Genomic DNA, 25,929 nt, shown 5'->3' with positions numbered 1-25,929 from the left:
GTGCTATTTTTAACTTATCAGCAAAGCCAAATAAATCAGTAACTCCCTCCTGAAAGCAAATTAATCAACATTCCCTTAATCCCCTTAGGAGGCTGTGGCTTTGGCTTGGTGAATATTCTGAGAGCAGCACACTCCCATAGAATGCTCTGGATTATTTCTGTGTTTCAGTAAAGAGCTTCAAAATGGGCACAGGATCTTTAAAAAAAAAAAAAAAGTGTGATTGAACAGGCATGTGGCCTGGAGCCCTGTCAGAAAGTCCCCTCCTGATCTGTGAGTGACACCCACAGCCAGAAATTAGAGCAAATACCAACCCAGAATCCCTAACCCCTTTATCACACAATGAAATTCTGAGATGATATAGGGCAGGAAATGCAGGTGAGGCTGGTAGAATCAAGAAACCTCTTTAAATATGTGGATCAAATGTTATTATCCCTGTGACATATCAGGTAAGTTTAGCCTAATCCCAGGAGGATTCCCAGGGCATGAGGGTAAGACACAGAGCTTTCAGCCACGTTGATCCAAAGCTCCATAGGATCTGTAAGAGTGCTAGAGTATAAGAACAGAAGGATGAATTCAACTCCTCCAGCCAGGGTGGGGAAACTAACAGTCAGGAATGTGAGACACAGACCTTCTGCTAACCCTCTCCATCCTCCACCCAGCCCTACCTAGGAATTTTGAGTTTGAGAAATGTGAGGCTGAAAATGCCCTAAAGATGCTAGACGTTCTGGTTGGTCAAGACCACAGACTGTACTAGGTCTCTGTCTTCTGCAAATCAGCAGTGTGCTAAAGGCAATTCTCCTCTGTTACAGCTACAGCTGACCAGTCAGCAGCTTCTTTTGAGATGGAAATGTCTCAGACCGGCTTCAGTGCTCATTATTCACAGGTACATTGACCACTTGGTAGAAAACTTTTTTTTTTTTTGAGGTTTCCTTTCCCAAAGCCAACACCCAGACATCAGCATTACAGGTGCAACTTGCAGCTCATGGCATGAGCAGTTATTCAGACCATGTTGTTTCTAATCCAAATAGGAAACAGCATTTCACAGGCTTCTTATTAAGAAAGCATGTTATCATACACAGCTCACTACATTGTACTAATAATTGTGAATCAGATGGTTGGAGGTCTGCCTTCTATAATTATACATCTAGCTAAATAAAATATTTAACATATTTACTAAAGATATGGAATGTATCTTTTTCTTGGTGTCAAGGTATTCAAGGGTCTTGCTAGAATTCCATGTTCAAGACCCAGACTTCTTAGCAGCCATAAAGCAGAAAGGCAAGATTAGAAAATATATCCTTTGTAGTTGATGGAAGAAATGGTACCATGGTCCCTGCACAAGAATATTGACATTTCAGTGTGTAATTGTACTGTATGACCTAGGGAAATTTTCTTATTCTGCCTCAGTTTCTTCTGTAAAAGATGTGGTAATAATGGCATCTAGCCCAATGGATTATTGTGACGATTTTATGATTTAATATATGTAAAGCACTTTGAACAGTACTTAACATATGGTTAATGCTATGTAAGTGTTTGCTCTTACCATTTTTGTTAAATATCATTGTTTTCTCTATTTGGATATAAGGACTGGGTCATGCTTGGAGCAGTAGGAGCCTATGATTGGAATGGAACAGTCGTCATGCGGAAGGCTAATCAAATCCTAATTCCCCAAAACACGACCTTTAATGTTGAGTCTACCAAAAAGAATGAACCTCTTGCTTCTTATTTAGGTAAAGTTTGTATGTAATTGAGAAAAAGTTTTGGTTTTAAAAAAATTTTTTTTTATTTTTAGTATTATTTGCTTATATTTATATAGGCGTATTTTGTAAGAGAGATCACATCTAAGAGTTAGATATTTTAGATGTTAGAGACCCATGATGGCCTCTGAGTAGCCTTAGCAAAAATAACAGAACGTGGAGGATCCTTTCTCAGAAGGTCTACCTACACGGGAAGTGATTTGGGCTGAAACGCACATTTTTTGACGTCTCTCTGTGTCTGGTATTCGTATTAATGTCAAGAAGTGCTTCAGACCCAGTGGACAGGAAACAAAGGTAGAAAAAGAAAACTTGACTCGGCCTATTCTGAAGATCAGACTCCCATATTCTCTTAAATATCCTCTATCAATAGTTTCTCTCTATGGGTCCTAATTTTGGAAAGTAAACTTTTAACTTGTTTTGTCATATGACTTCTTTAATACCTCTGTTCACAATCAGATACATATTGAAGTGAAACCCAGTAATGTAACGATTTTCCAAAGACTTGCCTAGAATGAGGAGGTGTGTGTCTGGTGTCACTTTATTCTGAATCTGTGTCAGGCTGGGAGTTGCCTGGGGGATAGCTGGGGACTCTTCTGTCACTGGTTGAGCTCAGTAAACACTTGGGAGGGACTAGAATGGAAGGGACCCTCAGGGTATGGTTTCTCAGCTCTCTCTCTTCACTCAACAAATATTTTGGGAGCACCTTTCTTGCCCCAGGCATTGTTCTCGGTGCTGGGGATACAGTGGTAAAGAAAACAAATACGTGCTGTGTTCATATTTTAGCATGTTAGCAGTCCTGTCTGGGATCTTTATGTCCTGGAAGTTTTTTCTCTCTCTATCCCAGTTTCTTTCTATTTTATAGGAAGGTGGCAGGTCTTTACTGGCACAGCCATACATCTTATTCAAGGGCACGTATTAAAGCTGTAGAGGCAACAGGATTTAAGAAAAATAAAGAGTCTAAGCAGTTTCGATAATTAAAAATATAGTGGTAAGCAGCAGGTATAATGGGAGTGCTAAACCCCCATAAGACATGTTAAACGGCCCTAATGGAAGTCTAGTCTATTTCTCAGAAAAGTCCTATTTATTCTGCCCTAGTCTGAGAGCAGCTAAAGTATTCTAAGCATTGTCCTAAGCATCACACATTACAAAAGAAAATGCCAAACTAGAATTGCCAGTAAAAAACTATCTGAAGGACACAGATCTAAAAACAATCCCCATCTACCCATCCCTCTCCCCACCAAACCTGAAAAAACTGGTGGTTAGAAAACAAAGTATACACTGCATGTCTTTTAAATATTTGGAGGATTGTGATATAAAATAAAGGGGTTGGCATTAAAATTCATATTGAGTTTTACAATTAAAAGACATCTTAGAAAGTGAATGGTACACATCTAATTTGCCAAATTAAGAAATTGAGGAGTAGAAATATTATGTCACAGCTAACTGTGGCAAATCTGAAAGTAAAATCTAGGTTTTTTGATTCTTATTCCAGTGTTCATTTCGCCATACTAAAATGCCTGATTCTGGGTTGATCAAGAAAGCACTTATAAATAATGAGTACCTGCAGTGTGCCAAACATTCAGTTATAAATTGAGGATAACAAGATAAATAAGGGATATTTATCCCTGCATTGATGAAGCTTACCTTTCTGGATAAGAGATGATAACAGAACCAACCAAATCCTGTCAGTATGATATGAGCTGTGACATAGGATACCTAAAAAAGAGGACAGGAGGTTAGGTTAGATAATTTTTTATATATATATACAGCAGGTTCTTATTAGTTATCCATTTTATACATATTAGTGTATATATGTCAGTCCCAATATCCCAATTCATCACACCACCTCCCTCCCCCGCCAGCCACTTTCCCCCATTGGTGTCCATACATTTGTTCTCTACATCTCTGTCTCCATTTCTGCCCTGCAAACCAGTTCATCTGTACCATTTTTCTAGGTTCCACATATATGCGTTAATATACAATATTTGTTTTTCTCTTTCTGCCTTACTTCACTCTATATGACTGTCTCTAGATCCATCCATATCTCTACAAATGACCCAATTTCGTTCCTTTTTATAGCTGAGTAATATTCCATTGTATATATGTACCACATCTTCTTTATCCATTTGTCTGTCGATGGGCATTTAGGTTGCTTCCATGACATGGCTATTGTAAATAGTGCTGCAATGAACATTGGGGTGCATGTGTCTTTTTGAATTATGGTTTTCTCTGGGTATATGCCCAGTAGTGGGATTTGCTGGGTCATATGGTAATTCTATTTTTAGTTTTTTAAGGAACATCCATACTGTTCTCCATAGTGGCTGTATCAATTTATATTCCCACCAACAGTGCAAGAGGGTTCCCTTTTCTCCACACCCTCTCCAGCATTTGTTGTTTGTAGATTTTCTGATGATGCTCATTCTAACTGGTATGAGGTGATACCTCATTGTAGTTTTGATTTGCATGTCTCTAATAATTAGTGATGTTGAGCAGCTTTTCCTGTGCTTCTTGGCCATCTGTATGTCTTCTTTGGAGAAATGTCTATTTAGGTCTTCTGCCCATTTTTGGATTGTGTTGTTTGTTTTTTTAATATTGAGCTGCATGAGCTGTTTATATATTTTGGAGATTAATCCTTAGTCCATTGATTCATTTGCAAATATTTTCTCCCATTCTGAGGGTTGTCTTTTCATCTTGATTGTAGTTTCCTTTGCTGTGCAAAAGCTTTTAACTTTCATTAGGTCCCATTTTTTTTTGTTGTTTTTTGTTTTTATTTCCATTACTCTAAGAGGTGGATCAAAACAAATCTTGCTGTGATTTATGTCAAACAGTGTTCTTCCTATGTTTTCCTCTAAGAGTTTTATAGTGTCCAGTCTTACATTTAGGCCTCTAATCCATTTTGAGTTTATTTTTGTGTGTGGTGTTAGCGAGTGTTCTAATTTCATTCTTTTACATGTAGCTGTCCAGTTTTCCCAGCACCACTTATTGAAGACACTGTCTTTTCTCCATTGTATATCCTTGCCTCCTTTGTCATAGATTAGTTGACAAAGGTGCGTGGGCTTATCTCTGGGCTTCGTATCCTGTTCCATTGATATATATTTCTGTTTTTGTGCCAGTACCATATTGTCTTGATTACTGTAGCTTTGTAGTATAGTCTGAAGTCCAGGAGTCTGATTCCTCCAGCTCAGTTTTTTGCCCTCAAGATTGCTTGGGCTATTCGGGGTCTTTTGTATCTCCATACAAATTTTAAGGGTTTTTGTTCTAGTTCTGTAAAAAATGCTGTTGGTATTTTAATAGGGATTGCATTGAATCTGTAGATTGCTTTGGGTAGTAGAGTCATTTTCACAATATTGATTCTTCCAATCCAAGAACATGGTACATCTCTCCATCTGTTTGTATTATCTTTAATTTCTTTCATCAGTGTCTTATAGTTTTCTGCATACATGTCTTTTGCCTCCCTAGGTAGGTTTATTCCTAGGTACTTTATTCTTTTTGTTGCAGTGGTAAATGGTAGTAGTTCCTTAATTTCTCTTCCAGATTTTTCATCATTAGTGTATAGGAATGCAAGACAATTCTGTGCATTTTGTATTCTGCAGCTGTACCACATTCATTGATTAGTTCTCAGAGTTTTCTGGTGGCATCTTTAGCATTCTCTATGTATAGTATCATGTCATCTGCAAATAGTGACTGTTTTACTTCTTCTTTTCCAGTTTGTATTCCTTTTATTTCTTTTTCTTCTCTGATTGCTGTGGCTAGGACTTCCAAAACTATGTTGAATAATAGTGGTGAGAGTGGACATCCTTGTCTTGTTCCTGATATTAGAGGAAATGCTTTCAGTTTTTCACCATTGAGAATGATGTTTGCTGTAGGTTAGTCATATATGGCCTTTATTATGTTGAGGTAGGTTCCCTCTATGCCTACTTTCTGGAGAGTTTTTTATCATAAATCGGTGTTGAATTTTGTCAAAAGCTTTTTCTGCATCTATTGAGATGATCATATGGTTTTCCTTCTTCAATTTGTTAATATGGTGTGTCACATTGATTGATTTGCATATATTGAAGAATCCTTGCATTCCTGGGATGAATCCGACTTGATCATGTTGTATGATCCTTTTAATGTGTTGTTGGGTTCTGTTTGCTAGTATCTTGTTGAGGATTTTTGCATCTGTATTTATCAGTGATATTGGCCTGTAATTTTCTTTTTTTGTAGTATCTTTGTCTGGTTTTGCTATCAGGGTGATGGTGGCCTCATAGAATGAGTTTGGAAGTGTTCCTTCCTCTGCAATTTTTTGGAAGAGTTTGAGAAGGATGGCTGTTAGCTCTTCTCTAAATGTTTCATAGAATTCACCTGTGAAGCCATCTGGTCCTGGACTTTTGTCTGTTGGAAGATTTTTAATCACAGTTTCAGTTTCATTACTTGTGATTGGTCTGTTCATATTTTCTATTTCTTCCTGGTTCAGTCTTGGAAGGTTATACCTTTCTAAGAATTTGTCCATTTCTTCCAGGTTGTCCATTTTATTGGCATAGAGCTGCTTGTAGTAGTCTCTTAGGATGCTTTATTTCTGTGGTGTCTGTTGTAACTTCTTCTTTTTCATTTCTAATTTCATTGATTTGAGTCCTCTCCCTCTTTTTCCTGATGAGTCTGGCTAATGGTTTATCAATTTTGTTTATCTTCTCAAAGAATAAGTTTTCAGTTTTATTGATCTTTGCTATTGTTTTCTTTGTTTCTATTTCATTTATTTCTGCTCTGATCTTTATGATTTCTTTCCTTCTACTAACTTTAGGTTTTGTTTGTACTTCTTTCTCTAGTTCCTTTAGGTGTAAGTTTAGATTGTTTATTTGAGATTTTTCTTGTTTCTTGAGGTAGGCTTGTATTGCTATAAACTTTCCTCTTAGAACTGCTTTTGCTGCATCTCATAGGTTTTGGATCATCGTGTTTTCATTGTCATTTGTCTCTAGGTATTTTCTGATTTCCTCTTTGATTTCTTCAGTGATCTCTTGGTTATTTAGTAATGTATTGTTTCGCCTCCATGTGTTTGTATTTTTTACGTATTTTTCCCTGTAATTGATTTCTAATCTCATAGCATTGTGGTCAGAAAAGATGCTTGATATGATTTCAATTTTCTTAAATATACTGAGGCTTAATTTGTGACCCAAGATATGATCTACCCTGGAGAATGTTCTGTGCGCACTTGAGAAGAAAGTGTGATCTGCTGTTTTTAGATGGAATGTCCTATAAATTCAATTAAAACTATGGGGTCTTTTGTGTCATTTAAAGCTTCTGTTTCCTTATTTATTTTCATTTTGGGTGATCTGTCCATTGGTGTAAGTGAGGTGTTGAAGTCCCCCACTATTATTGTGTTACTGTCGATTTCCTCTTTTATAGCTGTTAGCAGTTGCCTTATGTATTGAGGTGCTCCTATGTTGGGTGCATATATATTTATAATTGTTCTATCTTCTTCTTGGATTGGTCCCTTGATCATTATGTAGTGGTCTTCCTTGTCTCTTGTAACATTCTTTATTTTAAAGTCTATTTTATTTGATATGAGTATTGCTACTCCAGCTTTCTTTTGATTTCCATTTGAATGGAATATCTTTCTCCATCTCCTCACTTTCAATCTATATGTGTCCCTAGGTCTGACATAGATCTCTTATAGACAGCATATATATGGGTCTTGATTTTGTATCCATTCAGCGAGCCTGTGTCTTTTGGTTGGAGCATTTAACCCATTTACATTGAAGGTAATTATCGATATGTATGTTCCTATTACCATTTTCTTAGTTGTTATGGGTTTGTTTTTGTAGGTCCTTTTCTTCTCTTGTGTTTCCCACTTAGAGAAGTTCCTTTAGCATTTGTTGTAGAGCAGGTTTAGCGGTGCTGAATTCTCTTAGCTTTTGCTTGTCTGCAAAGCTTTTGATTTCTCCATCGAATCTGAATGATATCCTTGCCGGGTAGAGTAATCTTGGTTGTAGGTTCTTCCCTTTCATCACTTTAAATATGTCCTGCCACTCCCTTCTGGCTTGTAGAGTTTCTGCTGAGAAATCAGCTGTTAACCTTATGGGAGTTCCCTTGTATGTTAATTGTCGTTTTTCCCTTTTTGCTTTCAATAATTTTTCTTTGTCTTTAATTTTTGCCAACTTGATTACTATGTGTCTCGGCGTGTTTCTCCTTGGGTTTATCCTTCCTGGGACTCTCTGCACTTCCTGGACTTGGGTGGCTATTTCCTTTCCCATGTTAGGGAAGTTTTCAACTATATTCTCTTGAAATATTTTCCCAGGTCCTTTCTCTCTCTCTTCTCCTTCTGAGACCCCTATGATGCGAATGTTGTTGCATCTAATGTTGTCCCAGAAGTCTCTTAGGCTGTCTTCATTTCTCTTCATTCTTTTTTCTTTATTCTGTTCCACAGCAGTGAATTCCACCATTCTGTCTTCCAGGTTACTTATCTGTTCTTCTGCCTCAGTTATTCTGCTATTGATTCCTTCTAGTGTATTTTTCATTTCAGTTATTGTATTGTTCATCTCTGTTTTTTTGTTTTTTAATTCTTCTAGGTCTTTGTTAACCATTTCTTGCATCTTCTTGATCTTTGCCTCCATTCTTTTTCTGAGGTCCTGGATCATCTTCACTATCGTTAATCTGAATTCTTTTTCTGGAAGGTTGCCTATCTCCACTACATTTAGTTGTTTTCCTGGGGTTTTACCTTGTTCCTTCATTTGGTACATAGCCCTCTGCCTTTTCATCTTGTCTATCTTTCTGTGAATATGGTTTTTTTCCCACAAGCTGCAGGATTGTAGTTCTTCTTGCTTCTGCTGTGTGCCCTCTGGTGGATGAGGCTATCTAAGAGGCTTGTGCAGGTTTCCTGATGGGAGGGACTGGTGGTGGGTAGAGCTGGCTTTTGCACTCATGGGCAGAGCTCAGTAAAACTTTAATCTGCTTGTCTGCTTATGGGTGAGGCTGGGTTCCCTCCCCGTTGGTTGTTTGGCCTGAAGTGACCCAACACTTGAGCCTACCTGGGCTCTTTGGTGGGGTTAATGGTGGACTCTGGAAGGGCTCACGCCAAGGAGTACTTCCCAGAACTTCTGCTGCCAGTGTCCTTGTGCTCATGGTGAGACACAGCCACCCCCCACCTCTGCAGGAGACCCTCCAACACTAGTAGGCAGGTCTGATTCAGTCTCCTATGGTGTTACTGCTCCTTCCCCTGGGTCCCTATGCACACACTTCTTTGTGTGTGCCCTCCAAGTGTGGAGTCTCTGTTTTCCCCAGTCCTGTCGAAGTCCTGCAGTCAAATCCTGCTAGCCTTCAAAGTCTGATTCTCTAGGAATTCCTCTTCCCATTGCTGGACCCCCAAGTTGGGAAGCCTGACATGGGGCTCAGAGCCTTCACTCCAGTAGGTGGACTTCTGTGGTATAAGTGCTCTCCAGTTTGTGAATCACCCACCCAGCAGTTATGGGATTTGATTTTATTGTGACTGCACCCCTCCCACCATCTCACTGTGGCTTCTCCTTTGTCTTTGGATGTGGGGTATCTTTTTTGATGAATTCCAGTGTCTTCCTATCGATGATTGTTCAGCAGTTAGATGTGATTCCAGTGCTCTCATAAGAGGGAGTTAGAGCACATCCTTCTACTCCTCCATCTTGAACCAATCTCAGGTTAGATAATTTCTAAAGGTTCTTCATGTTCTAAGATTCTATGAGACTGTTCTATGTGAAATACCTTGAAATCAAGAACCAGTTTAACCTGCGGTTTCTTTCCATCCTAGATAGAAGAATCTGAGAACATTTGTCCTCATATGTAACAGTGGCATATAAAGTAATATAACTTTTTGGGAAAGTCGTTTGACAATGTGTATCCAGAGCCATAAAAATGTTTACACCACCTTGACCTCAAAATTTCATTTCTGAGGATCTAACCTAAAGAAAAAATCCAATTATTTAAGAATACCAAGGGAACAATTGTTTTCATAATATTTTATTGAGGTAAATGGCATATCCTTAATGTTCAAAAATATGGGAATAGTTAAGTAAATGGTAAATAGTAAATCCACTTAATGGAACATCATGCACCCATAAATATAAAAATTATAAAGCTGCTGATCCCATCATACTTGAAGTGACTTGAAGTGGTTATGGCACTGTGTATACAGTCAGACAGTACAGAGATACTCTTAGGTCATAGAATCTTGAGTTTGTTTTCTGACTCTGCCCCTAGTTATGACTTTAGACAAATTGCCTTATTCCTCAAAGCCTCAATTTGCTTATTTATTAAAAATATATATATAAAATTTGGGTTGTTATGAAAATGAGATTAAATAATACCTGTAAGGTGCTTAGTGTTGTGCTTAACAGACAGCTGACCCTCAATAGGTATTGTCTATTGTTGTATATTATGTAATATTATATAGAAAACATTCCTCTTATTATTAGTATTATGATAGGCAGAACAATGCCCTAAAGATGTCCATGTCCTAATCCCCAGATCCAGATCTTATATGGCAAAAGGGACATTGCAGATGTGATTAAGTTAAAGATCTTGACATGAGGAGATTATCCTGAGATACCTGGCTGGGCCCAATCTCATCACATGGGTTTTTAAAATCAGAGAAGCTTTCCTGGATGTGGACAGGGATGATAGAACCATAGAAAAATGGTCATAGATATGCAGTATTGGCTTTTAAGATGGAGAAGGGGGGCCACAGCCAAGGAATGTGGGTGGTATCTAGAAGCCACAGTGGGCTAGGAAATGGATTCTGCCCTACAGCATCCAGAAGGAACCCAGCCCTGCCAACACCATGATTTTAGCCCAGGGTGACCTAGGTCTGATTTCTAACTTTAAAAGATTATATATTTGTGATGTGTTACCATCAAGTTTATGGTAATTTGTTACAACAGCAATAGAAAACTAATACAGGTGTATTATATACCTACTAAGAGTAGCTGACATTAATACTACTACTAATTAGTATTGAATAGTTACAACATTAAAGACATTGTCCACAAAGACATTGAAGTCCACAAAGGTGTGAGTGACATTGTCACTTCTCTAAGGAAGTTCACACACTTTAACATGATATTTAATAATATATTAATAATAATGTTATTTTATAAATAACACTACAGTAATTTTGGTATTCTGAGTGATTGTCATTGAATTCCTTAAAAACAAATAAACTTAAAGAACCCTAAATCTATTATTCTCAAAAACCTTGGGTTAATGATTTGCTTAGAGCAGACTTAGAGAATTCAAGACTGAAAGATACTGCTGTAAGCAAAAAAAATTAAGAGAACCTTCATTTCTGACCACAGTATTTATAATACATGACTCCTGTCTGCCCAGAAAAGGAAATTTGGGGGTATGTTGTCTACAGTCTGCTCAGATGATGTGTTTTTTTGGTTTGTTTCAGAAATCCTTTCATTATCTTAGTCACAGGTTGGTGCTTTAGACATTTTGCCAACATAAAGTCTATTATATGTAAGATTTCTTTCAAAATAGAAAAGCACTCAGAAGGAGGTCAGGGGAGAAAAATAGCTTTTTTCTCCCCAATATTATTCTAAATCTAAAATTAAGCTTTCAAAATGTTTCCTTGTATGGGTTACACATTAAGAAGAGTTTGAATGTGTTCTCCCAATCCATGTGGATTGAAAGTTGTTAGACTATGGAAATTCTTACTGAAGAAGAAAAGTGAGAGGTAGACAGTTTATTAAAAAAATCCCATAGTAACCAATAATAATCAGAAAGAAGCAGGAACTGAAGCTGTGCAACCTCCCTCAGGATGGAATCATCCACCTGTCTTTCTATAGCCCAGTAACTGCCTTTTGCCAACATGCACTCGGCAAGTGGGTTTGCTGGTGAGAATACAGTCGAGATCCTGTTCCCTACCTCCCCCACCCACAGTTTGCTGATTTCTAATCACGCTAGACTGATTCACGAGGAAAAGTAAAGATGTGAGGCCCATGCATGACATCAAGTCAGATCCTACCTGTTTCCCATTACCTCACCAGATCCTAGCACTTTTCCCAAGAAGTGAATCGTGAGAGCTGACAGGATTTACTCTTTATAAATCTACACACAGAACTATGCCATCATTTTTCCTTTCTCTTCAGTCGTGTGCCTTTCCTTTTCAGAAAGTGATATTAAGCTTTTAAATCTTTATAATGATTATCCTTCTATTACGACTAGACTTTACTGGGCCCTTGTTCTCACTTTCTCTTTATTGTCTTTAGATGCCTGAGCTTCAACCAGGACTACCTGACTGGTTGTTATTGTCCCTGTGAAGATTTCAGCTAACAGTTTAGTAATCAATTGTGCATCATCAAAGTCAACTAGATAATCACACAACTCCAAGCCTCAAACATAATTTTCAACTTACTTTTTAAAGGTTCTTTTATCAGTTTGCATTCATAGCTCTGAAAATTGCAAAAAAAAAAATCACTGTGTACTCTCACCCCACTCACCCCACTCTCTTCTTAATATTTCTACTAGAGCTGCATGAAATACAACAACCTTTGTTTTGCAGTCTTCTTTTCCATTTTATTTATGTATAAACATGACCCTAAAGTTTTGGTTTTTTAAGCAATACTGTGGTTAGTAACATAAAAATATAACACATTACACATTAGAAAAAGAATATTTTACAGTCTATTATATATAGTAAATTTTTTAAAAAGCTCTAAGGTGAAGAAATGAAAATGTGAGAAAAATATTCATGAAGGGGAATATGGCTGAGGAATTGTGTTCCTTTAGGACTTGTAAGAATAAACATATTTCAGTACAAAACTTCTGTTCCTCTTTTAAACTTTTGGAAGAGAGTGGAACTATTATCTTATGGTAAAATACTTGGTAAGTAAATTATCAATATAATCTTTTTCTCAGTAAAAAATGCTATTTTGTGGCATTTGGAAAAATAATCTGCCTTCTACTCCAGTGATGGACAGTTCTGGTTATTAGAACATTTCTTCCTTCTGTAGAATTGAAATCTCCACGTGGTAATTTTTATCTATTGATTTAGCTCTGTTCTCTAGAGATACAAAGAATAAATCTAATTCTTCACTCAAAAATTAATAATAATCTGCTTTAAAGACACAGTTTAAAATTTTAAAGGTCATGAAGGCCCAATTAAAAAGAGGAATATGGGCTTCGCTGGTGGCGCAGTGGTTGAGAGTCCGCCTGCTGATGCAGGGGACACGGGTTCGTGCCCCGGTCCGTGAAGATCCCACATGCCACGGAGCGGCTGGGCCCGTGAGCCATGGCCGCTGAGCCTGAGCATCCGGAGCCTGTGCTCCGCAACGGGAGAGGCCACAACAGTGAGAGGCCCGTGTACCGCAAAAAAAAAAAAAAAAAAAAAAAAAAAAAGAGGAATAATTGTGAAAAACTGTTCAAGCTCACTTTTAATCAAACAAATGAAAATTTAAATCACAGCAAGGTGATATTGTTTAACATTTATTAGAACATCCACAATTTTAAATACTAGTAATGTACCTAATGTTTGTAAGAATTTAGTTAAACTACTCTCTCCAGTGGCTGTTCATGGAATGAATTAGTACAAATATTCTGGAAACAATTTGTCAGACATTATAAGAACCATTAAAAATTTGCTCCAGTAATCTATTCCTTGAAATTTGTCATCAAAAAAATCCAAAAGAAAGAAAAAAATTAAATACTCAAAGATGTCTTTGCAGGCTTAAGTGTAATGCCAAAAAATTAAAAAAACACCTAAATTCCACCATTCCAAGAGGGAATGGTCCCATGGTATAAACACAAGGCATTTATACCTTAACTGAGAAGGAAGCTTGAACCGTTTAAAATTACAATTAAAAACCTAGGCAGCAATACAGAAAAGGTTTACATTTCCTATGATTACAACTGTATAAAGTTATCAATTTCTATAGCACAGACACATGCATCCAAATGAAATACAATTGAATTATTTCAAAGGGGTAAATTGAGACTGCGAGAGTTTTGTGTGTGTGTGTGTGTGTGTGTGTGTGTTTTCTTTTTCTGTCAATGTTACATCATTTGTGCTTTTAAACAATGAAAAACTGAGGTTTGGGGAAAAATACCTTTTCAGAATGAAGCAGTTGTGGTAGATAATTAGGGAGCACACTAAAAGCTTCTACCTAAACAAACTTACCTGCATTAAAGTATATATATTTATTTTCAAAAAAAGAGAAGTCCATATAAACATATAACAATGATTCTCCCAACCGTTTAAAATGGATCTTAATTTATTCCATGCAAACTCCAAGGGGCCAGTGAGTATATCCAGTGTCTGTCTTTCATTAGGTTACACAGTAAACTCCGCCACTGTTTCTGGAGATGTGCTCTACATTGCCGGACAGCCACGGTACAATCATACAGGCCAGGTGGTCATCTACAGGATGGAGGATGGAGACATCAGGATTCTCCAGACACTCCACGGAGAACAGGTAAACTTCAAAATCTTTGTTTTAAATTAATCCATTCACACTCTATCTATGTAAATTGCACTGTCTGTTGTCCTAAACTTTTTAAAAAACAGTACCCCCATATTCAACATGCAGTGTGAACAGGGCCCCATGTTAAGTTCCTCGGAGGAATCTAAAGTGTCTGTGTCTTTGGCATCAGTAATATTTCAGCTGGATGGAGGTAGGTGTAGGATGTGTAGATAATGATGTAGATACAGATGTACAAACATATACACAAGCAAAGAAATCTAAAACATTAATAAGCATGAAAGTGCCAGGACCACAGACAGTAAATTCAGAACATAGAAAGATTCTTTTAAGCTAGGATGGTACAGAAAGTCTTAATAAGAGATAAAATGTGGGCTGGTCTAGAAGAAAGACAGAATGTAGATAGGTAGAAAGCGCAGTGAAAGAGCCAGGGGGGCCCAGCTGTGTGAGGTTTTGAATGGTAGACTAAGGAATTTGGATTTTCCCCTGGAGGTGATGGGAAATAATTTGTAATGTGTAAAGTCAAAGAATTCTCATTAGATAATATTGAACATTAAAAGTCGTTTAAGAAATTATATATGCAATATGCAAACATAAGTATATATAAGTCTTTTTTAAACGGAAAGAAACATCTGTGCTGTTGTTGGTTATTATTAAATGGTGATAATTTGGATAATTTTTATTCCTTTCTTCATAGTTTTCTGCATTTTTCAGGTATTCTAGAATGAGATTTTATTCTACATTCCTCAGAGGATGGGGGCATTCTTGGGCTTCACTAAACATTCCAACTCACTAGACTACCCCCCCCCACACACACTCACACAAACTACTCAGAAGGGCAGGGCAGCACCAGCCTCCCTCCCCTGTAAGAGCCCTGGAAGCAGCCTAGCACAACAACACAGCTGAGGTGCCAAGAGACAGACGCTTAAAGCAGGTACAGGAGCTGCCCTGACTTTAAAGCCCTACAGGAGCCAACATCTTTTATAACAGCACTATAGACATAGCTTCCCCGGGTCCTGCTAAAGGCACACAGTTAGAAGAGTCACTGCAATCTAAGAAGCCCAAAATATATTATCTCCATCGGGTGTTTATTGTTCCACCCAGCCTAAATGCAGTGTTCCAATCAGAGGTTTTTTTCACCACACTCAATGTTGCTAAGTGTTACAGCTGAATATGATGATCATATTTCCAGGGGGACAGAGTTAGAATAAGCCAAAGGTCAGATTCTCTTTTACCAACTGAGAGGGTGTTATTAGCCCTTTGACAACATTTATAATCAGAAAATGCATAAACAATAAAAAAACAAGGCTTTTGTTGGAGCTGAAGGATGAGGCGAGAAGAACCTGAAATGATGGATCAACAATAAAAATAGAAAAGCAGGGGATGTGTCAGACATAAATAAGGAAGAATTGACAAGATTGTAAAAGAAACCATTTGGATGACATCTTAGGCCCATTATCACTCTATTGATTGTCTCTAAGACAGGAAGTGTAAAATTTTGTGAAAAAAATTGCTTATGAACGCTTGAGGAGAGTATCACAGATAATGTAAATCATGAGCGATTTGAGTTTCAAGCCTGGGAGTCTGGGAGAAAGATGGCGCCATGATTAGAATGTCAGCAACTCATAAAAACAAAAATAAACAAATGGGACCTAATGAAACTTAAAAGCTTTTGCAAAGCAAAGGAAACTAAAATCAAGATGAAAAGACAACCCTCAGAATGGGAAAAAATATTTGCAAACAAATCAACGGACAAAGGATTAATCTCCAAAATATATAAGCATGCAGCTCAACATTAAAAAACAAACAACCCAATCAAAAAATGGGCAGAAGACCTAAATAAACATTTCTCCAAAGAAGACATACAGATGGCCAAGAAGCACAGGAAAAGCTTCTCAACATCACTAATTATTAGAGACATGCAAATCCAAACTACAATGAGGTAACACCTCACACCAGTTAGAATGGGCATCATCAGAAAATCTACAAACAACAAATGCTGGAGAGGGTGTGGAGAAAAGGGAACCCTCTTGCACTGTTGGTGGGAATATAAATTGATACAGCCACTATGGAGAACAGTATGGAGGTTCCTTAAAAAACTAAAAATAGAATTACCATATGGCGCAGCAATCCCACTACTGGGCATATACCCAGAGAAAACCATAATTCAAAAAGACACATGCACCCCAATGTTCATTGCAGCACTATTTATAATAGGCATGTCATGGAACAACCTAAATGCCCATCAATAGACGAATGGATAAAGAAGATGTGGTACATATATACAATGGAATATTACTCAGCCATAATAAGGAACAAAATTGGGTCATTTGTAGAGACATGGATGGATCTAGAGACTGTCATACAGAGTGAAGTAAGTCAGAAAGAGAAAAACAAATATCGTATATTAACACATATATGTGAAACCTAGAAAAAATGGTACAGATGAACCAGTTTGCAGGGCAGAAATTGAGACACGGATGTAGAGAACAAAGGTATGGACACCAAGGGGGGAAAGTGGAGGGTGGTGGGGGTGGGGGTGTGCTGAATTGGGCTATTGGGATTGACATATATACACTGATGTGTATAAAATGGATGACTAATAAGAACCTGCTGTATAACTACCAAACGTAAGGTAGATAGATAGTGGGAAGCAGCCGCAGAGCACAGGGAGATCAGCTCGGTGCTTTGTGACCGCCTGGAGGGGTGGGATAGGGAGGGTGGGAGGGAGGGAGATGCAATAGGGAAGGGATGTGGGAACAGATGTGTATGTATGACTGATTCACTTTGTTATAAAGCAGAAACTAATAAAAAATTAAAAAAAATAAAAAAATAAATAAGAACCTGCTGTATAAAAAAATAAATGAAATAAAATTCAAAAAAAAAAAGAATGTCAGCAACTCAAGCAGTTTAGATATTTTTAAAATGGTATTTGGTTTTAGACATGTTTTCTGTAACAGTGAGCACAAATCCAAATGGTTGCAGGTGGCAGGGAGGTAAGCAAATAAAAAAGCTGCTGGACAGAAGACAATAGGAAGTGGGAGCCATGGGCTGGGCAGCTTGTGAACCATCTACGGGCTTAGCCCCTGCTCAGCTTCAGACGGCTATTGCCATGTGGGAATGAAGACCCAATATTGCCAGATCTTACAACATGTTATTTAACATTTGTAATTAATTCAACCTAAAAGCAAAGACCTTTTAAACCTTTCATAAGCCTGTGAGAAAAGGACATTCAAAAAATCAATGTCTAGGGCTTCCCTGGTGGCGCAGTGGTTGGGAGTCCGCCTGCCGATGCAGGGGACACGGGTTCGTGCCCAGGTCCAGGAGGATCCCACGTGCCATGGAGTGGCTGGGCCCGTGGGCCATGGCCGCTGAGCCTGTGTGTCTGGAGCCTGTGCTCCGCAGCGGGAGAGGCCACAACAGTGAGAGGCCCGCGTACCGCAAAAAAAAACCCAAACAAAAAAACAATGTCTAGCAGCTGTCTGGCAATGTGTAGAAATGTACTAGGAGTCTTGAGAAGGAGGATGGAGTGAATTTGCCATTTGAGATAGTGGGAATTGGTAGGGAAGGATTGGTCATCTAAGGGAAGGGAATAGTTGCAGGTCTGAACTCAGGGGAGGCCAAAATCTACGGAATGGAAGGAGAGAAAGGAGCCAGCAAAATGGAAAGAAAGAATGGTCTGTGATACAGTGGCAGAATCAGAAGAGCAAAAGTAAAGTCATGGAAGATGACAGGAAATTTCAAGGAGAAAATTATACAGCACATCAAATATCAAACACAGGTCAACATTTGAGAAAGTTATTGCACTTGGATAATGAAGCACAAGTATCCTGGATTTCCCTAAAATTCATCCCTATCATTAAAGAGAAAATACAGTCCTGCTAGAGGATGGTCCCCCAGCAATCCTTTTATATTTCTCTATCTCTCATAGCTGCTGGGACAAGACTTAGCGATTTTGTTGAGTAGACAGTCTTCTAAGACTCTAAGGTGAAATATGTTGCCCCAGTGTTCTGAGATAATTCAGTTCCTCATGGTGTATTTAAACATACACTGAAGCCATTCAGGAATGCCTTCTATTGTTTACTTCATTTATTTCCTAAAAAAAATGTTGTATTATTACTGATCTTTTCTGAATTTTGGAGAAGAGAGGTTAGGGTGAAATACAAAGGAAATCCTTTCTCTTATTCTCAAGCTACAGAATCTATGACAACTGCTCATCCCCCAGGATGGACCTAATATTCATTAGCTTCATGCAAGAGCCCGTAAAGAGCTCTCAGGTAGCATCGGTTTCTATATTTCATTTCCTTTGTCATCTGACTCCCAAATGCTCTTCTCAATTGGTATAAGTAAGAGAAATGCAGGTTTTTAGTTTCCTTGAGAATTTCTGGTGTTCATCAGACTGTTTTGTTCTGTTTTGTCTTGTGTCCTAGATCGGTTCCTACTTTGGAAGTGTTTTGACGACAATTGACATTGATAAAGATTCTAATACTGACGTTCTTCTAGTCGGGGCTCCCATGTTCATGGGAACAGAGAAGGAGGAGCAAGGAAAAGTGTACATCTATGCTCTGAATCAGGTAATGGTAACCGTAACCTGATAACTTTGGTAGAAATCTGGGAGACTGTTTCTTTCTTAAAATTTCAATTAATAATGTTGTTCTAATTTTGCACTCACTTCGGCAAAAGGAGCAAAGAATCTTTCAGGGCCAGCCTACCTCACTAACTCCTCAGTCTCTAAACGAACATTTAGAATTCTGACAAAGTAGTTCAAACCGTTAGATATTTTCTGCTTGTAAATGTGAACTTTTTAAAGAGTGTATAGAATAAAGATAAATAAATCTCACTAAATTGCTAAATTCACAGGGCAACCATTCATGAGCTCTGATCTAGAGGTGGGTCACATGAACAGTTCAAGCTCTATGTGTGTGTGTGTGTGTGTGTGTGTGCGTGCGTGCGTGCGCACACGTGTGTGTGTGTGTGTGTGTGTGTGTCAAGGGGGGAAGGGGGAGAGACTGTGGAGAAGCAGTGAATTTTAAGGCAGTGACACCAAAGACTGAGCAAACTGCTATGGTCTTTGGAATACTTCACTCTGCTACAGTGAGATTTTGTCTTTCTGATCCTAACTTTAGGCATCATTTGCTAAATGAAATAATTCTTGATTTCTTCATTAGAAGAATTTTTTGCTGTTTACAGCAAAGTTGGGATGTATCTATTTAGCTTGTTAAATTATTAGTCTTTCCCATATTAATTATTTTAAATCATAAATTACATATCTTTTTTCCTATCATCTTTTTGATTCCTCCTGTCAACGTTTTTTGGTCCTGTGCTGTTTTTCCCTTTTTTCCCAAGAAAATGTGTTCCTGTTCATCATTGCTAGCACTTTCCGTCCTTTATAGGGGAGCACAGAGAGAGACTTTTCCAAAAAGCACAATAATGGGTGAAGAAAGGATAGTGACACGAAATGAGGATTTTAAAATTCAGCTCTTCGGCTTTAAAAAGCTGCTGTGAGTTAGGTACTCACTTGATTACATTAAAAGGAGAATCCATTAAAATCCTCAGTACATCGTCTTTCCCACACTTCTACAGTCTGTTCTTTGAAATCTCTAACTTTGCTCTCAGATAGACACACTTTTTAAGAAATTTTACAAACTTTACCATTGAGGTACAAATGGTTTTTAGTAGCGCTGATTTAGTACGTACTTAGACACTTTGCTCTGCTGTAGTAATGACAGAAATCCATAAGTATCCTGTTTATCTTTCTTCCAGACAAGGTTTGAATATCAAATGAGCCTGGAACCCGTGAAGCAGACTTGCTGTTCGTCTCTGAAGCACAATTCATGCACAAAGGAAAACAAAAATGAACCATGTGGGGCTCGTTTTGGCACAGCCATTTCTGCTGTGAAAGACCTAAATCTTGATGGATTTAATGACATCGTGATAGGAGCACCCCTGGAAGATGATCATGGGGGAGCCGTGTACATTTATCATGGAAGTGGCAAGACTATAAAGGAAGAGTATGCACAAGTAAGAAGTTAAACCTACAGATTCTTTTATTTAATTATAGTTTAGTGTAGCAGGAGTGGATGTTACTGCAATACAACAGTGGTGTATTGTCATACGATCAGTAGCAATATATGGGTTTTTTTAGCTTTATTATTCATTGAGATAACATTGGTTTATTATATTACACATATATTTCTGATTCTGTGATTCTTGGCCTTAAGTGATAAGTGGGTTCAATAACAGGTATCACCTGTCTTGCTTCACGAGTTATTTAATTTTTTTCTTCTGGCTCTTGGGAAACTAGATTTCTAATTCTAAGTTTTCTTTATAGAAGAATTACTTGTAATTTTATTCTTTTATCTAGTTTTTTTTTTCTGTTGTTATTTGCCTTGTCTCCATGACCTGATCTTTTGAAATGGTAAAAAAAGCAAAACAAAAGAACATTTTTTTTTTTTTTTTGCGGTACGCAGGCCTCTCCCTGTTGTGGCCTCTCCCGTTGCAGAGCACAGGCTCAGCAGCCATGGCTCACGGGCCCAGCCGCTCCGCGGCATGTGGGATCTTCCCGGACCGGGGCACGAACCCGTGTCCCCTGCATTGGCAGGCAGACTCAACCACTGCACCGCCAGGGAAGCCCCCCAAAAGAACACTTTTTAACAATGCTATTTAACAGCTACAGTGTGCCTGATCCTAAACAGAGGATACCACTTTCTGAGTAAGAGAACAATAATTACATGATTTAGCCAATAAAGGAGATGAAATTGTTTTTATATTCAATACCCATGTTTTTATAATAAAATCACATTAAGTTTATATTTATGAATTAAATTGGTTTATTTTCATCAAATAAATTTGGGCTTCTGAAGGTTTATAATTTTCTCCCAAGTAATCCCTCTTGGAAAAAAAAAATCTGAATAATTAAACTTAACCTGCAGGGGATTTCTTTTGTTCTTGTTTTAAATTTATTGTCAGTTAATGGCTCTAATACATAAATGTAACTTTTTCCTACATGAAAAAAATGTCCATTTACAGAAGTGTTTCGTGCATTATAAAAGTAAAAGAGTTTAAAGGAATTCTTCTAATGTAGTTGTCTGTTTTTAAGTAACCATAGTTAATTAGGCATTGAACAACTACTTGTAAATAAAATAGAATTCACTACTTTTCTAGCTTACATAACATGAAAAGAAAATCAGAACATCAATTATTTCTCTTTACAGTTGATTGTTCTTCGGTTCTGTAGTCAAATATATTCATGTCTTGCGAAGTTGTGCTTAATTTTTCATAAAGTCATAATCACCTTAATAGTGAAACAACAAAAGAAAGGGCATATTTCCGTAATGACACTCCTATCCATTTAATAAGGGATTTGCTTCTGTTAAAAATCTTCATGGTATTTTGTAACTGGAAATAGGCTGTATTAACTATGGGGGCATGATGGAATCGGGAACTGAAGGAAGGAGTTTCTTGTATTCTACCCCTTTATTCATTCAGTTTCAATCCCTCACATTTAATGGAGTGGCATTTGCAGTAGAAAAAGAAGGCTTTTTAAATCATTAGTAAGTAGACTAGATTGCCATAAGCAATTAATTTTGTAAAATGGTGGTAAATCAAGGTGAAGCTTTAAGCAACAAAAACAATAAAGAATATTAGAGTTGAGTTTGTTTAATTATTGGCAAAATGCTTTCCCAAGGATAAGTGAGGATGTGCTCATTCATTTCCATGGTAACTAGAGGTGCTGCTTGTGTATGGAATGATCCAGAATCAAACTGAATCAAGTCCTGCAGAAACAGTGGGGCTGATAACTCCTGATTTTTTTGCTGAAAAAATAAGGAAATAATTTCCACTGAGCCACAAACATTTAAGCAAAAATGAAAAATGTTTCCATCTGGTTTGCCTTATTTTGCTTCTTATTTTATGATATTTAAGTGGAAAAACAGGAGGATAAGGAGATCCCGAGTTTAGGGAGTGTCTGTCAGTCGGGTTTCCCTGCCATCAGGTTCTATTAAAATATTATCAGCTTGAACCCAAGCTAAGTCAGGAAGTACAGATGTCAAACATATTATGTATGGTAATGTGCACAGATCAGTCTTCGAGAACTCCATATTCATTGTGCCTTCCCAGCATTGTGGATACATATGAATGAAATTGAGTCTATTATGCTCTTGACTTTCAGAGCCACTTTTGACAGACAGTAAAGATTGCATATTGAAAAATGTATTTGAGAGCATGTATTATTTATACCCAGCCTCAAGGTTCAGTGAACCCCAAACTGACCCTAGGATAATTTTGTACTCCCCCTCTTGCTTGTATGTTGTGTTTACAGCACCTTTAAATATCTCTGTGTAATGGAATTGAACAGGAACTAGAAAGTAGAGCCAATTACTCATAATGTTTTCCTTGAGGATTGGACAAGATGACGTTATATAATATTTTCCCCTCTCTCTGGTGTCAATAACCCTGAAATGATTTTGTCTGCACTATAAAAAGAATATCCTTTGGGAATATCTGAGTAATTCCTCTTGTCTCCACATGAGGGGCCTCTTGGGCAGGTTTCCAAAAGATCTCTAATTTTAATTTTTTGTTAACCAATCCAAGTTCCCAGATTTATTTGAAACTGTTTTTGAAGATACTCTTCTGACATTAAAAACTCTCTGTTGGGATTTTCACAGCGTATTCCATCAGGGGGAGATGGCGAGACACTGAAATTTTTTGGCCAGTCTATCCACGGAGAAATGGATTTAAATGGTGACGGTCTGACTGATGTCACTATTGGGGGCCTTGGTGGTGCTGCCCTCTTCTGGTACGTATTTGAATAACATCCAATTAATAAGAATATTTTCCAAACAGTTCCAGAGCTCAGAGTATGATTAGAATTTATATACCAAATGTCTGTTTCTTTTTGTGCTCCATTATTCAGATAAAAATTATGCAGTTTTGGAATCTGAGAAGTTGATAAATCTTAAAAATAGAGAAACCATATTAAAGGAACAAATAGAATCAACTCTTAATTGGGGTATCTATTATGTAATTGTCACTAAGATAAGTATTCTGCTTGGAGGGAAGCATAGGGGAAAAGTGAGCCTCATACAGGATGTATATAAACAAGAAACTTTCCCTAAATTTAAGTTACTTACAAGCTTTTACCTCTTCATTCATTTACCTAACACATAGAACTAGACATTTGTGCACCATTGTCTGATTATGTTTACATTGTTGGTCAAGCATAGAAGCATCTACAGTAATATCTTTTCTCAGCCTTTAAAATGCCTGCATCCCCAAATTAATTTCAGTTAACTGTAAAATCCTCATCAATCGTCAGATATATTCATTAATACCATTTTATTAATTAATTAACTTATTAATAAAAATAATTTATTAATTAATAGCATTAATAACTAGCTTTAGTTAATAAGACACGATTTCAAAAGGGTTCTATTTGAAAAAAAGTGACTAAAAAATGTCAATAACCTTAACGAGAAATTCGTGTGATAATTTTGAAAAATGTTGCAAACTTTGTTAAGACATATAAAGGAAGGATTTAATAAATAAAAAAAAATTTATGCCATGTCCCTCAATGGAAAGTTCACATGTTGATTCTTTCAAATTAATCATTAGTTTAGTGCCATTCAGATTGTCTTTTGCCAAACTTTATGTAGAAGGATAGTAAAGAAAATTGTGAAAGAGGTGAAGATAGAGACTGGAAAATATGACTTTGTCATAATTTAAGATAATCCTTAAGAACTAATGGTCAAATAAAAGTTGTACACTAAACTATACAGAGTAACCATTATGTTTTTTAAAAAATATTTTTAACTGTACAGTAGAGGGAAAGGAAAACTGAAAGGTGACGCCTAGGAGGGGAGAATGCTGGGCAGCAATGGCTGTGACTTTCGGGAGAGCCCACTCGAAACCAAGGCTCCAGACCAGAAGTCACCAGTTTCGGGAACAAAGAGAACATTTAGTTTTTGTTTGAACTGTTAATCCTGGATTAATTCATTAAGAAAATCTTTACCCAGAAATATTTATTGTATTCACCCTTGTATATTAAAAAATATACATACTTTTTTTTTTTTGCGGTACGCGGGCCTCTCACTGCTGTGGCCCCTCCCGTTGCGGAGCACAGGCTCCGGACGCGCAGGCTCAGCGGCCATGGCTCACGGGCCCAGCCGCTCCGCAGCATGTGGGATCTTCCCGGACCGGGGCACGAACCTGTGTCCCCTGCATCGGCAGGCGGACTCTCAACCACTGCGCCACCAGGGAAGCCCAAAAAATATACATATGTTTTAAGGACGATTTTTATTCTCCAGTTTTGTCTCAAGGGCTTCTTACAAAGCCCTGAAAACTTGTTTCTGGCCTCTCCTGTCCCCAGTCAAGGCTTTATCATCGAGAGGCCAGAATGACAGACTTGGGTCCCTGTCGTCGCCCAGCAAAATGAACTAATCCAGTATACTGCAGCGAGAAGACAAAGATTTTCAGTGCTGAAGGAGGGATTGAGAATGGATATGGATGACAGGTGATAAACATAGGCCCACCCAGCAGTCAGGGACATCCAGGAGGAGATGGGAGAACCCCATATTGTGGGTAGACTGAGCCACAGACGCTGTAAAGATCTGCGTGGGGCAGAGAGGAGATGTGGGTTGGGGAGTGGTCAAGGCAGCCTCATGCCCAGAGGATCCAAACTTCCAAGCAGGAAACTAGACAGGCTCATTCACTCATTCGTTGCTGGTGAAACAGTAAACTGGTTAAAACGCATTAGCAGGCATTTGTCACTGAAGTGTTAAAAAGCCTTAAAATGTTCATACTTTTTAATTTTACCTCCTAATAATTTTTTAAAGATATAGTCTATAGTTAAAGATGTATGGTCTTCAGAGTAATCACAGTGCTGTAGGTTATAGATATTTTTTTAAAGAAGGTAAGATAAATATCCAGTAAGAGAGGTTTAGTAACTAGATTATGGTTCATACATGTGTTGGAATCATATACTGCCATTAACAATAATGTTCTCAGAAAAATAGAAATATTGGAAGGTTGTTTATTATATTATGTTTTTAAAGTACTTATGCTTGTATATGTATATGGGCCAGTGTGTGTGTGTGTGTGTGTGTGTGTGTGTGTACTTATGCATGTATGCGTGTGTATGCGTCTCTCTCTATACAGACATACATATATATGTATATGAATGGTGATTATTGTTGAATGATAGAATTACAACTGATTTGTATTTTCTTTGTTCCCTTTACTATATTTTCATATTTTCTATGCATAAATTGTTTTAAAAGAAAAATAACTATAATTTTTCTTTTAAAACACAAAAGCATAAGCAGGGACCTATGTATTCACAAGATACCTAGCTCTAAAGAGCCAGTCTGGTTACAAGGCAGAAACCAGATAACGGTGTTCAACAATTATGCTGGCTTTATTCTAAGGCATTAGCGTCAAGCTCCATATACTCTGCCTAATTTTGTATTACTCTTGCTCTCACTTCAGATTACTGGAAATCACTGGGCTTTGAAATTAAAAAGACTGGGTTTAAAATCCCAGTTTTGCCCTCTGAACAGCTTTTGACCTTGGATAAAATATACTTGATCTCTCAGAGCCTCAGTTATCTCACATATGAAAGAGAGATAATAACATGTCTTGTTATGAAAGTTAATTTAAAATTTAAATGAATAATAAATAGCATGTGTGCCTAGCACAGCGCTTCAGATGCTATTCTGTTTCTCCTTCTCAGAAACAGGGACAAGGCTGAACCT

General features: G+C 37.6%; 1 protein-coding gene across 1 annotated transcript in view; it reads left to right on the top strand.

The window, feature by feature from the left end:
* ITGA1 (integrin subunit alpha 1) overlaps positions 1 to 25,929 on the top strand; it is a gene marked incomplete at its 5' end in the record, with an annotated part of 163,190 nt that overhangs the window by 104,266 nt on the left and 32,995 nt on the right. Inside the window, 6 exons of the mRNA XM_079702706.1 lie at positions 810 to 883; positions 1,586 to 1,730; positions 14,031 to 14,173; positions 18,610 to 18,753; positions 19,943 to 20,200; positions 22,846 to 22,976. Coding sequence (XP_079558832.1) covers positions 810 to 883; positions 1,586 to 1,730; positions 14,031 to 14,173; positions 18,610 to 18,753; positions 19,943 to 20,200; positions 22,846 to 22,976 — 895 coding nt within the window. The remainder of the gene's footprint in view (positions 1 to 809; positions 884 to 1,585; positions 1,731 to 14,030; positions 14,174 to 18,609; positions 18,754 to 19,942; positions 20,201 to 22,845; positions 22,977 to 25,929) is intronic.

The sequence above is a fragment of the Hyperoodon ampullatus genome (assembly GCF_949752795.1).
Source record: "Hyperoodon ampullatus genome assembly, chromosome: 4".
In the NCBI taxonomy this organism is placed as follows: domain Eukaryota; kingdom Metazoa; phylum Chordata; class Mammalia; order Artiodactyla; family Ziphiidae; genus Hyperoodon; species Hyperoodon ampullatus.
Note: the sequence above shows the minus strand (reverse complement) of the source record. Positions and strands in the feature narration are given on the sequence as shown.